Source organism: Crocodylus siamensis, chromosome 4, assembly GCF_052110815.1.
Source record: "Crocodylus siamensis isolate JL-2025a chromosome 4, ASM5211081v1, whole genome shotgun sequence".
In the NCBI taxonomy this organism is placed as follows: Eukaryota; Metazoa; Chordata; order Crocodylia; family Crocodylidae; genus Crocodylus; species Crocodylus siamensis.
Window position 1 is genome coordinate 77,846,492 of NC_143398.1, and position 14,550 is coordinate 77,861,041.

Sequence of the window (14,550 nt, forward strand, 5' to 3'; positions counted from 1 at the left end):
TTACTTATGCTTCTGCTTAGTCTCTTGTGTTCAGAGGAAAATGTTGTTGCTGTTGCTTTTGTTGCTGTGGCTGGATGTAAGCTCAACAATAGCAGTGTGCAGTATAAGAAAAATTTTATTTGTGATAATTATTGCTCTGTTGAAAAATATATTGCAACAGTGTGAAAAGGAATCTATAGTATAAACATTAGCTGTAGTATTTAGATTTCTGGAGTTTTGACCAATAGCAATACACTGAAAGAAATAACTTGATATCAGTGTTCCATACCTGTAAGCTGGGTTTCATTAATTGATTAGGAAGGAACATCTGGGCCAGCTACGAATATTACACTTTTGCCAGTATACGTGATGGAAACCGGTCTACATCCATAACAGAACAGAAATTCAGTGCACATAGACTGGTTTCAAAAAGCGGGGGACCTGGTCTAAGATTTGCCCTACCATCAAAGGGCAAATCTTAGACCATGTGTTCTTTTCAATCCCAATCAAAACAACACCAATTACATAAAAGAGTGCAACTTAGATCAGTTCTGTCTTGGGCTTTTTGAATGTCTGTACCTAGCCCTGATGTCTCATGTTCTTATTTAACTCTATTAGTGTTTAATGTCACTAATATGGCTAATACATATGAAGGGAGACTATATCTTCATATGCTATAGAAAAGACATCTAACGTTGTCATCTTTTATGCTTGATCATAAAGCATACATCTGATGAAACAAGCATCTTTAACATCTACATGTATAAATCCAAACTATTTAACATGCACATAGAGGTACATCATCTCTTTGCAGTACCAGTTGTATCAAATGCTCAAAAATTGAGCAGTGGGGACTTATATAAAAGTCTTCTGTTCCATTTTAGTTTGCATGTGCTCTTTTTATTTTTCTTTGCAACTCAGGGAGCCTCACTCTCAAAATGAACATCTGCAGAGCCTCAAATACATTTTACTTCAAACTACTTTAGAGGCATGATATAACAGATCGTTGTATATTGTAATAAATTGTAAGGTAAAGAACCACATGTTCTTCTAAGTAGAAAATGCATTTTTACTGATCTGTGTAGTATGTTTAGAATCATATTGTGTGCCTCTGATTTTGTTTAGTTTCCTTGCCTTCCCATCAATTTCTGTGTCATTTATCAACTTTTACATTCTCTAGTAAAATCTGTTTACTATGGGAAGACTTTTTGAGGCTTGAGAGCAGACAGGTATTCAACAAACTGAAACCATGAAGACCCCCCTAGGTGTATATGTGAACTGAAAGTTTTTATTTTAAGATGATATTAAATGAAACATTCATTGTCTTCTAGTACAGATTTTTTTAAGTCCTCTTAAACATTTAGTTTTTAAACATTATCTTTTTTGTCAGAAATACTATAGTTTGACAGAATGTTTGCAGATTGTTGCTACTGAACTAATGTCTCCCAGTAAGATAAAATGATACTGGGGAATGGGGGGAGGAGGGACTGGAGGGAGCAGGGAATTGTTCCATTAAAATGGAACAGTGGTTCTTTAAATGGTTAAAATGGTTCTTTGTGGGTTTTTTCTCCCTGTGGAACTTCCTGACATTCAGATACTATGTCATGTATAATCGGATTGTAACTCTTTCTGAATACTGTTTTCTCCTCTTGGCAGCATGGGGTAACCTTGGAAATGTTCTCAAGAGCCAGAGCAAGATTTCTGAAGCTGAAAGCGCCTATAGAAATGCCTTGTACTACCGCAGCAACATGGCTGATATGCTTTATAATTTGTAAGTATGCATGACTTTTCCTGGGTTGGTTCATCTGTGAAACCTGTTGTGAATGGGGCTATTGATTTAGCTGTTGGAAATGGAGATGATGTTAGCCATTGTTTTTATTTTGGTCTTTGTAATAGTCTTTTCATTAATCATGCTTTTTAAACTAAGAGGTGGACAGGGTCTTTTTCTATGCATTCACATTATGATATATTTGTCTATTGTTGCTCCCTGTTGAAGTGACCAAGTACATAAGCTGTAGAACTACATAGCCTAAGCACGTGGATCTGGTCTGAAGCTAAGCATATTAGACCCATGCGCTAAATGGAAAAAATAGAGAAAAAAATTGATACTCAAGCAACACCAGCATCGTATCATTATTAATCTCTGAAAATATAAATAGTTTAATCCTTTTTAAGGGCAGTGAGAGGTGAGAATCAGAATAATATAAATCATTGATATTTGGTCAGCTATACTAGACTGTAGTGTCAGAGTAGCTAAATGTTTTATTTTCTTTCCTTACGGATTGGCATGGGTATTGCTACCTAGAATCAGAAGAACATAGATGCAGAAAGGTCATTCATTGCAATTTCAGTAGGTTTTGTAGGTGGATGGAAGAAATAAATTAAATGAATCTTATGAATAAATGATGATAGCAATAGAGTGAATAAGTTATTTCCTGACTCACTAAGCTTTTATCTAGATAATAAGCAGATGCTACCAAGTATGCTTATTGTACATCTTGACTGACTAAAGCATGATTTTCTTATGTAATGTGATATGGGGAAACTTGACATCATGGGTGGGGGGTCTTGTGTGTCATCCCTATGGCTCAGTATGCAACCTTCTTTTTTCCTGTCATCCCTTGTATACATGACTACATGTTCTTGGATAATTCTCCTGGTTTTGTTTTTCTGGTAGAAAACTTACCAGGCGGCACTTGAACAGACATTTGAATGCTGAACCCCTGAAGAGCAGAGAGCATGTAGGGCTAATGCTGCACAACTAGGGTTCACCTGTACATACATCTTGGCTTCCTCAGCCTACCTGGTGACAGATGGCAACAATATAAAGGGAAGCCTTGATTGGCTGACCCAAACTTCTTAATGTAAGCCTGTTTCAGTGCAGCATGAAATGAGAATTGTGATGCTTCCTGCTTGGCTGAAGCAATTAAGTACATCAAGTAACACACTGTCCTTCTGCAAAAGAGTTGTGGGGGGGAGGTGGAACAGGGGTGAAGCAAAGCACCCTGGAATGAATGTGTTGTAGTCCCTCTCAGACTAGAATATGAACAAACATTTGCACTCCCAGGAGAAACTCTCTTGGGAATGATTTACTCCTGGCTGTTATCCAGATTATTTTTGTCCTGGAGTGACCATTTATGCTCTGGGAGAAAAATCCTGAACTGTACACTCATTGTTTTTACTGGGAAAGTAGTGACTCTCCCAGGATAAATTTGAATGTCTGTATGTAGCCACAACCTGATAGTCTCAAAGCGATGTTTTGCCTCACACGTCTTCACTTACGATTATGATCACCTATTTAATTTCATAATATATCAGAACTCAACAGACTCATAAACTGCATAACATTTAAAAAGAAATCATATGTGGCTCAGAACAGTTAATAGGCAAGAACAAGAGTACACATAAGATGCAAATCTCAGTAAAGTCATTTCATTTTTATTTACTCTTTTGTCTATAACTGTCCTGTAAAATAGAATTTTACACAGCCTAGAAAACTTATTTCCTTACAATTTCAGTCAGTTGATTTGTAGTAAGTATTAAAGATTTGGTTGCCAATTCATATTGCTTTAACTTACAGCAGGGCTAGCCAACTGGCAGCCTGTGAGCTGCACGTGGCCCATAAATGGTTAACACCTGGCCCAAAGGTTCCTACCTGGCCACCTGCTGCTATTTCTACTGGAGTCTCTGAAATTCCCCTCCCTCTAGTTTCTGCATCCTGTCCCTGCCCCTAGAAGTGGGGCAGTGTGGCCCACATGGGCAGGAGGGTGTGCGCTGTGGACGTGGTCTGTGCATGAGAGACAGGGAACCTGCATGTTCAAGGGACCTAGCTGCCCAAGTGGGTCGGGGGGGGAGTGGGGGGGCTACACTGTGTGCGACCCATGGGCATTAAGATGTTAGGCAGCTCTGAGTTGGCAGATAAATACAATCATTTAGCTAGCTCTCTTTATCATAATAGGGTAACAAGTTCTTTGTAGGAACATAATTTGTGTACCAAATTAAGCAGTAAGTAGAAAAAAAGTGTTTGTTTCTTTTAGGTTGGTAAGGGAAGAAATTGTGGAATAAACTGTCTTATTATTTCTTGTCATTTTTTAAAGAAATGGCTCTTATGACTCAGCAAGTAGTTATAGAAATGAATAATATTAAATTTTACTAACCAGTCTTTTGGTGGTTGAGTGAAAATGGTTTTGCTTTAATCTTTTATATGTTTTAAATATTTGTGCATACACACTGTTTCCTCTATACAATTGAAAAACATTAACATTGTAGTGGCAATGAAGTGTGTGTAAAATAGAAATTTCAGTTGAATAGACAGTTTCTCAGTTTTTCATTGGATTTCTATGTGTGCATAATAAATGAAATTTCAGTATGAATAAGAAATGGCACATAGTACTTATTCGTGTTTGTACACATAAAGGATGACAGAGTTTTAATGGAGTACATTCTCCACCCATACATGATAGATAGATAGATGGATAATTTTCCCACATGAAAAATATACTATCAGTTTCTAAAATATAAAGGAATCCTGTCTTTCCCTTCTTTCCATTAAAAAAAATCAAATCAAACAATAAATCCTAGGCAGCTCCACAGGGAACTATCAGTGATGTTTTAAAGTTTTCCAAATGACTGAGCAAATATTTCTTGTAAACTCTTTCCTTCTGTATATGCATTATGGACATCTTTGACTACATACCTTCTTATTTATCTCTTTACATTATGCATTAGATGAAATAGGTGTCCAAACTGAGCCATGAATGGGGCAAGATTTGTTGTGAATGAAGCGTTGGGACTACAGGCTGCACAATGAGATTAGGCATAAGGTGCAAACAGTTATCTTGTTCCCTGGGCACATCCCATCCTGGACTTGAATTTTAAGAACCATATAAAGGCATTACAGTGCAGTCTTGTAATTGAAGACTATATCACGAAGTGTATTTGCACTGGGTTAGACTTTCTCATTTCCTGACTTTTCAGTACGTTCCTTTATAGTGATAATATTCATTTAGCATAGCTTTTGTATGGAATTCAAATAAAACTTGGCCAGATCTGTCAGGATTCTTAATCCAGAAACACCTAGATTCTATCTGAACTGTCTTTGTAGGCGTCTCTACATGTGCTGCTAAGTTTAATAAGCCGTGGGTGTGTTTTCACCCTTTCATTGGCTGGTTTTGTTATATTTTTCCTTCCCATTTATTCTTTGGTGTGGAACATAAAAATAAATAAATATCCCTCCTGCTCAATATTCATATTCAAGAATAACAAACCAATATGTTTATCTGGTGAAGGGTAATATACTGTTAAGGCACAACTCAGATTCCCAGAGATTATAAAGAGGGAGAACAATTTTTATTAAATGGATAGAATACCTCTGTGGTATCTTTACATTCCTTTTTTAAAGACATTATCTCATATAAAAAATTGTTGCATAAACTTAACCATTGTCCTTTACTGTATTAAAATTTGTGGGATTTAGGTGCAGATAAATAGCTATTGCCAATAGTTTGGTTGGTTTTTGAAACGGTTCTGACATAAAATTTGTTATGGGCTATAGTATGCTAGCACTTCCCATGGTGAATTTGTTTAGCTTGATACTTTTTCAGTACTGCTTCTGCATACTTACAAAACTGGATTTCCAGGTAGGAGGTAGAGCATATATTGTTAGATTAATATTATACACCATGGCTTCTGACACCACTACAGTGGCATACCCACTGGTAAGAAAAATTCACTCCACATTAATTGAGTATGGAGTAATTATATCATCCCTATTCAGAGCCTCACATAATTCTGAGCATTTCATTTTCTTCTGTAAAATCTTTAACTGTCTGAACAGGAAAGTTATTAAAACTCTTAAATAATTTCTGAACTATTAGTAAGCAGCTTGCTACTGATTTTGAGCATACAATAGCACATTTTTTACAACTGCTTTTATGGAATAATATGATAATTTAATATGGAGAAAAGTGGGAGGAAATAATATGAACTATATTCAGTCATGTTGTAGAGGTCCAGTTATTTCAAGGTGTAAACCATGGCCATACCAATGCTGAATTTTTTTTTGGTATTGTGTTCTCTTAGATAAGCTTGTTTTATTTCTTTCCCTAAAAGTTGAAAAAAATACTTGGTTTCGTTCTGAGGGGGAATTAAAACTTCAAATGTTCATTTTTTTTTTTCCTGCTTAGCCCTGTTTGCAGGGCTGATAGTTTTGTACAGCATATATTGTCCATCTATATTGGGAAATCCCAACTCCACTAAAGTCAATAGGGTTTTGCCACTGACTTTAATTGGGGTTAAGATTTTACTCATAATATTTTGGTATAGATAAGGGACATATTACAATATAATATTTAATGAGATGTGTTACCTTTCTGAAATGCTAACCAAAACCAATTAATAAATAATGGTTTCTCTGACACTGAGAGATCCTCAAATACAAACGTGTGAATAAATCTTAAAACAGAGTTCCTTGCCAATTTGCATGCAATAGTCTACCCTACTGACTTGACTTGAATTGCACAGGGTGTAAATCAACTATCTTACAAACAGTCCTTATAATATTGCCTATCCAGTTAATCCCCCCTCCATCAGCATGGTCCGGATTTCTCTTTCTGGGGTATCTGGCATTCCTCTGGAAGATGGGATATTTCTTTCAGATGCCTTTTCTACAGAGAAGTTGATTTCCCCATTGCAGGCACAAAAAGTCTTGGTTGGCTAGCCCAGTAATGCCCAGCATTGAGCTCCCGAGTTTATTGCTTCAGATGAATTTTACATGTAGACGTTCCCACAAACCAGCTTTTTATGTTCAATGGGATGTCAGAACAGGAGGACCAAAAACTAGCAATGCTTCTCACTTTCCCTATACCTTCTTGCCAACTATTGAGGAAGTACAGCTTGTGGAAAATGCTATAGTGCTGAGGTGGAAGCAATCTTAATTGGATTGTCCATGTGTGACAGAAGAGGACAGGGCTTGGCTTTTCCTGGAAATTACTTGCTTTTGAATGACTTTTCTCCAGTTGATGATGGTTGGTGGCAAAACAGTACTGATGGATATTTCATAGATGTTTCAGGTCAGAAGGGACCTTAGTAAATCATTGAGTCTGACCCCTTGCCCTGGGCAGGAAAGGTGACCCCCTCCAGGTGCTTGTCCTGTCTCTTCTTAAAGACCTCCAAGGTAGGGGAGAGCACCACCTCCTTTCGAAGCCCATTCCAGATTCTGGTAACCCTTACCATAAACAAGTTCTTCCTGATGTCTAATCTAAATCTGCCCTCTGTTAGTTTGTGACCATTGTTTTTAGTAACTCCAAGGGGTGCCCTGGTAAACAGAGCATTTCTTATTCCTTGCTGTCCCATCTCCCCTTCCCCACCCCCCCCCCCAATAAATTTGTAGATGGTCCCTAGATCCCCTCTCAGCCTTCTCTTGCAGAGGCTGAAGATATCCAGGTCCCTCAATCTCTTCTTCTAGAATCTTGTCTGCAGGCCTCTAATGATCCAAGTAGCCCTCCTCTGGACCCTTTCAAGATTTTCCACATCCCTTTTTGAAGTGTGGCACCCAAAACTGAATGCAGTACTCCAGCTACGGCCTCAGCAATGCCGCATAGAGGGGAAGTATCACATCCCTAGACCTGTTCATGATGCACCTGCTAATGCATGATAGAGTACGGTTAGCTTTACTGATCGCTTCATCACATCGATGACTCATGTTCATCTTAGAGTTGACTATGATTCCGAGATCCCTTTCTGCTGCTGTGCTGCTTAGGAAGTCATCTCCAAGTCTGTAAGTGTGTTGGAGATTCCTTCTCCCTAGGTGCAGTACTTTGCACTTACTTTTGTTAAACTGCATCCTATTCTGCTCTGCCCACTTTTCCAACCTGTCCAAATCTGCCTGAATCTGTTTCCTGCCCACTAATGTGTTTACTTTGCCCCATAATTTGGTATCTTATGCAAATTTGGACAGATTGCTCTCCATGCCCTCATCCAGGTAGCTGGTGAAGGTATTGAACGGCACTGGTCCAAGGACTGAACCTTGGGGGACCCCACTGCCCACATCTTTCCAGGTTGATACCAACCCATCTACCACCACTCTCTGGGTGCATCCCTTAAGTCAATTCACCACCCATCTGATCATGTAGTTATCTATGTCATAACCTATTAGTTTATGTATGAGAATGGGATGAGACACCGTATTGAAGGCCTTTTTAAAATCCAAGTAAATGACATCAATCTCAACTCCTGTGTCTAAGCATTTTGTGATCTGGTCATAGAAAAGAAACAAGATTAGTCTGGCTGGATCTACCTGCAATGAACTCATGGTGATTGCCCTTCATCATTATTTTTCCTGCTGGACTCCCACAAATGTGTTTCTTAATAATTTTTTCAAAGGTTTTCCCAAGGATAGAGACGAGACTAATGTGGCCTATAGTAACCTGGATCCTTCTTCCTCCCTTTTTTGAAAATAGGGACCACATTGGCACCTCTCCAGTCTTCTGTGCCACGAGTGCTCAAACACTACTTACAGGGATAGATGGAAGTTATCTGACGCATGCCTATCTGAGTCACAAGTTGAATAATGTGTGGAGGGGGCTTTACTCCCACTTATTCTTTGTATGCCAGTGTATGATATACGAAAATCTAACAGCCTGAGGTTAGACCCACTGAAATGGGACTGTATGTATAGAATGGAACAAGACTATAGGTGACAGAATCAGGCCACAGATAAGCTCCAAGTAAATATCCTTGGACTAGCAATCATGAGAGAAGAAAGATTATATAGTTTTGGTAATGCATCAAGATAATGTTAAACTAAGAAGTTTGAGTATTCCCCAAATTCATACATTTATTCCACTGACAGATGTTCTCCCCTTTTCACCTTTACTCACATTGGGGATTAATTTACTTAGTAGAACCACTACATTTACTGGGGCCATCTCAGGAATAAACTAATGTGCTTATTGAGTACAGGTAGTATAATGATGATTCACTATATGGCTTTTGTAATTACATATTAATACTATTTTTCTGTACCATTTATAATGACACCATTTAATAATTTTGTGCCATCTATATTTAATAATTTTAATGGGGGGGAAAAACCCCTCCAAAAAGCATCCCCTTTCAACTTCCCAGAAAACCTGTTTATAATATGTTTATTACACACATACACACACACACACACATTTTCTGAGAGGGATCACAGCTCAAAGGTTCAGGATGGGTCCATACGACACCTGGGGAGGGGGGTGGGGGGGGGGTTCTTTTTGGAAGTATTTTGCTCCACATACATGATTCGGTAAGCAGTTCACCCTTCTTGAAATGTTTAATTAAGAGCTGCTGGCATAGTTGTTGTTTACTGTTGATAGCGCATCTCCATGCATGAATTAGCATTTGAAGAACAAATACAATAGGTCCAGACTAAGCTGAGTAATGGAAATCTTAATTAATGTGAAACTATTTTGAGCGGGAAGAAATGCCAAACTTTAAGAACAAATTATTCTCTAATAAGGAGGTATGCCACTTCAGTCATTTCATTAAGGCATCCCTCAAGTGTGAGCCTCACTTGAAAATAGAGAGGAAAGGTGGAATATGACAAGACGTAACCTCCTTTGTTAATGTGTGCAGTTGCTTCCTGGTACAGGTAACCATGTAAAGTTGTTCCTTTCAGAAACTGACTTGAGTTCATCTTAAAAGTAGTTCTGAGTAGAATAAGCAAAGATCTATTGGAAGGCTGTTCAGAATCTCATTGCTGTGATGGTTAGAAACCTTCTAATTGCTAGCCTAAACTTATTTATGACCATCTTGTATGTACAGTTGTTTTTTAGTTTAAATAGTTCTTTGTTCCTCCCCAGTGTTTAACCCCATCACCACCCCTGTTGTATTTATAAGGAGTAATCCTATCCCCTCTCTAACTTAATTTGTTACGTTAAATAAGTCAAACGCTTTAAGTTTTCCTTCATAATGTTACTCTGGTCATTCCCCATTTCCCTGATCATTTCAGGAATCCTCTCCTATGAATAAATACAGTTTTTCCCATTAAGATTTAGCACACAGAGATTACATTTAGAATTACAGAAAACAGAGCTGGAAAGGACTTCAGGACTTTATTTAGTCCAACCCCCGGACTAAATCACCCCCATCAAATGTTTGTTTAATTTGCTCTTAAATTTCTGAAGATGGAGATTTTATAGCCTCTCTGGGAAGCCTTTTCCAATGTTTAAATATCCTCATAGTGAGAGATTTTTTTTTCAATAACCAATCTGAATATCCCCGATACAGTTTTAGACCATTGCTCCTAGCCCTATTCCCTGTGGCCACAGAAAATAATATATCTCTTTTTTTTTTATAACTGCCATCAGGTATTGGAAGACTAGTTTCAAATATCCCTTCCGTTGTCTTGTCTGCAGACAAAATAATTGTAATTCTTTGCTTTTCCTGATAAATCAAGTGTGTGGCCCAAAACTGGACATGTACCTTATGTGAGGGATCACCAGTGTCAAAGAGGCTGAAAGAATCATTCCTCTTGATTTGCAAGTGCCTCTCCTGTTAATACAACCCAATAAGGTCAACCGGAGAAAACAAAGTAAAATCTGAAAGGGATGTGTTGTCATAACTGAGTAACTGATTGTTTCTGCTATTTATTTAGTTTGCTTTTGCTAATGATTTGTTGGAAGTAAACATTTCAGAAGGCTTTTGGAACAGTCAAGCTTGTCCTGTTGCACCCAGCAGATTTCAAAGGCCTTCATTTTTTTCATTTTCAAAGCAGGTTTTGTATTATAAAGAAGAGTCTTTCCATTTGGAGCCAAAAATGGTACATACATATCTAATGCATGCCTGTTCTACTAGATAATTTGTGACATGACTCATACCACTGCTTCCTTACTCTCTTCCAGGAAAAGAAGAACAGTAGTATGTAGTAATTGCTAGGTTCACTTCAAGAGCCTGACTTTGGTACAAAAAACTTGGTACATTTATGTCCTGGCTGTCTTCCTCTGTCCTATTCTAGTCATTGAGGTCATACACACTAAAGATGCACACTACAATTCTAGGACATGGGGGAATGAGCTCCAACTAGAAAACTTCCTTCAACTTGTTAAAAATATACAGATTCAGACCAAGGTTTTGGTTTTCTTTGAGAATTTGCGGGAGGGTATAGAGGACGAGATAATGTATTCGAGAGGGTGGAAATCAGTTGTTTGTAGAAATAATTTTTTTCTTCTAAGATGCAGGGTGGAATTGTCACAGGCATAACAACATGACTAGGGCCTGAAGCAGCCGTCTCCCTGGTGTTTAATCAGGGGTAGCTGTAACTTTCAGTTGCTGACACCCTGCCTGTGCCAGCAAGTGGCTGTGACAACTACTTTTTTTTTCTTTTTGACCCCCACCCAACTCATCCCCAACAAATCGGCCTCCAGGACAACTGCCCCAGTTGCTCCACTCTAGTAACACCACTGCTAGCTGAATGCATTAAAATTTTCATTTGAGCGCTGAAAGCTACAAAAAGGCATGCTTCTTCAATCTTTGATGAAATAAAGCAGAATAATATGCACTATACAAAGGGCTTAAGCCTGTCTGATCCCATGATTAAATTACCTTTTTTTTTCTTTAAAGCTGCTAAACAGTGGCTGAAGACTCATTTTCCCTGACAGCATAGTCAGATTCAGAGATTCAGTAGCTGTGCTGCTGTTGATTTCTAGCTCATGGCATCATACTTTGCCACAAGCGTTACGAGCCTTTTTGGAAGGAAAATAATATAATTCTCAGACGTGTTTGTTTTAGTTCTAATTAGTTTTACTTCCAGCTCTGCCATTTCTGTGGGTGTCATTGGCAGCTCTTTTCAGACTTGCCTACCTAACAGATAGGGATGCTTAATTATTTAGTTTTTTTAAGTGGGTTGAGTTACTCTGGAAAAATCTTAAAGAAGCACAAAATGCTACAGTCTACTTCTTTATGGTTCATTGATAACTAGTTGCAGACTGCCTAGTAAGTAACTTTAATTGGATATACAATGCTGAGAAATTCTATAGATGGGAATGGAGCATGCTAAGGTTTCTGATGATCAAACTTATTTGAGGTGATGTCTTGGTTTTATTTTTCTGTTTGTTTGAATGACTTCAACCTTTAGACTAAAATGGAAATGATATTAGATCAAAAAGAGCATTTCTATTTTTAGATATCCTATAGTTAACCAATTCTTAGAAAGGGAAAATAAAACAACGAGGCCAACATACTCTTTCAGCTTGGAGATATAATATATCTATTGTAATTTAGTAGAGTACTAATGATAAACATCAGTTTGTTTTTATTTAACAATCCTGAACTAATGCCGTACTTCTTCAGTAGATGTTTGGGGCAATTAGAGAAAAATCTAGGCCCCACCTCCCATCAGAGTGTTTAGGCACTGTCTGTCTTTATTCTACTGATGAGATTTTAATATAAATAACAACAATAAGAATATTAACAATAATAATTAGAATCAGAGTAATCCTAATCATTCTCTGTAGTGAGGCACATGCTACAGCTTTGTCCGGTCCATACACTCCAGACTGGTCTTCTGTTGTCTTTGTATGCTGCAAACTGTATTCTGTAGCTAGCCATTTTCACAGATGTCCTCAGAACGCATTATCTGCTGCAACCATGTCAACATGCAGGACTGAAATTAGCATGAAGGAGTGTATGTTACAATGTTTCTCTCTCCCTGCTGAGTGATCTGCTTCCTGTTGTCACCCCTTCACATCTCTTTCTGATTTAGTTTGGAAGCGTGAATAATGCAGGATCCCAGTAGCATAGTGATGCACATAGTATAAATACCTGGCTAGGTTTTCACTATCTGCTTCTTGCCACCATCATTCTGCCTCATAATCACATCATTAAATCATCTGTAGCACACTTGATTGGGAATAAATGTTAACTCTGTCTCATGGGCTGATTAGATATTGTTATGAAACATAATTATGAAACAGACACTGCAGATTCTGGCATGTATGAATTTCTGTAACCTATAGAGCTTTCAGAATCTTCTTGAACTACTTCTGAAAGAGGCAGTAACATAATAAATGCATTGGGGGGGTGAACAATTAACTGATTAATCATTTAACCAATAAGCCCAGTGATAACTGGTTATAGCTTACTAGTTATTATGTAGCATGGGGTGGAGTGCAGTCTGGCAGGGAAGTGCAGGCTGCAAAATGCTCTAGCAGAAACTGGAAGGCAGCAGGGCAGGTGGGAGGGAAGGAGGAGTAAGGAGGGGCAAGGAGGAGGGAAGCAGGGAAGGGGGAGGAGAGAGAGAGAAAGGGGACTAGTACGTACAGCTAGGCTTTGTGTTCCCCAGTGCAATCACTTCCAGCCTCCCCACTGCCTGCCATGAGCAGCCCTGGCCCCTGCCACCCACCATGGAGCCTGGGCTGCTCACAGCAGGCAGCAGGGAGGCTGCAAGCAGCTGCACTGAGGTCCCCAGAACCTAGCTATTAAGTACTAATCCCCCACTACCCCCCCTTGTTTCCCCAACTCTGCTGCCCTCCCCCCTGCCAGACTTGCAGTGGCTGTGGGACCTGGCAGGGGCAAGGTGTAGTAAGAGGTTGTGGGGTGGCTCCCCAGGGTCTGCAGCTCAGGCCTATGGCCCACCCTGCTCACCCACCCTGTCTGTGCCTGGGCCTGGGCCCAGAGAGGACCTGCTCACCCAGCTCACTGTGAGGTGTGGCACTGGAGAGCCACCGAGTCCCTGCCACACCTCAGGAGGAGTCTAGAAGCACCCCACTTAAAATTTCCAAAATTTAAATCTGGCATGCAGATATGAAGCTAGAGTATATGCATGAAGCCCCCCTGTGGTTGGGATATCACATGAGCTAGTCTCCCAGCTGTAGGTGCCCCTGTGACTGGGAACCCTGTCAGTTGATGGGGCTCCCAGCTGCAGGGGCATGTATTCCCATGGCTGGGAGCCAGCATCAGCTGGGAGCTCTCAAGCTCAGGGGTGCACATGGAGCCCCCTCCCCACTACATTGGAGCTCCCATAAGTTGATAGGGCTCCCAGTCACAGGAGCCCCTTTACCACACATTCAATTAATGGCATGATAAGAAGCAGCTACAAAGTTATTACACTTACTTTGTGGAATGATTTTGTAACTTATTCCTGTTTTTATCGTGCTGATTCAACTGATTGAACATGTGGGTGGGTGACTGCTGAAGATGTGATTAAGTGATGGGGCCTTGGGGCTCAGATGAAAAAGAGGCAAAATATCCAGTTATGTTGGTAAAGAGCAGAAATCTGATGGTATTGTGAGTATCATGGAAAATACTATGAGGAAATTAAATCGGGAAGCAGATCTTGACTAGCATGCAGTAAAGAAGGCATGGACCATACATTGAACAATAAAGAGAAAAACTAATATCAAATAGGTGCTCATTAAGGGAGTGCCATCTGTCTGCATGCTGTGAAAATCATGGTGTGCAATCATGTAATTAAGCATTGCTAACAATGCATATACTAAATGGAACTGAATTAAGCCTGCACAGAGAACATTAATTCTGACATTAAAATTTGAGAGCTTGACTTTGCAACCTTTATGTTCATTTAACAGT

General features: G+C 39.2%; 1 protein-coding gene across 1 annotated transcript in view; it reads left to right on the forward strand.

The window, feature by feature from the left end:
* The window catches only part of TMTC2 (transmembrane O-mannosyltransferase targeting cadherins 2), a 376,219-nt gene that overhangs the window by 243,599 nt on the left and 118,070 nt on the right, over nucleotides 1–14,550 (forward strand). The window contains exon 4 of the mRNA XM_090042631.1: nucleotides 1,636–1,750. Coding sequence (XP_089898757.1) covers nucleotides 1,636–1,750 — 115 coding nt within the window. The remainder of the gene's footprint in view (nucleotides 1–1,635; nucleotides 1,751–14,550) is intronic.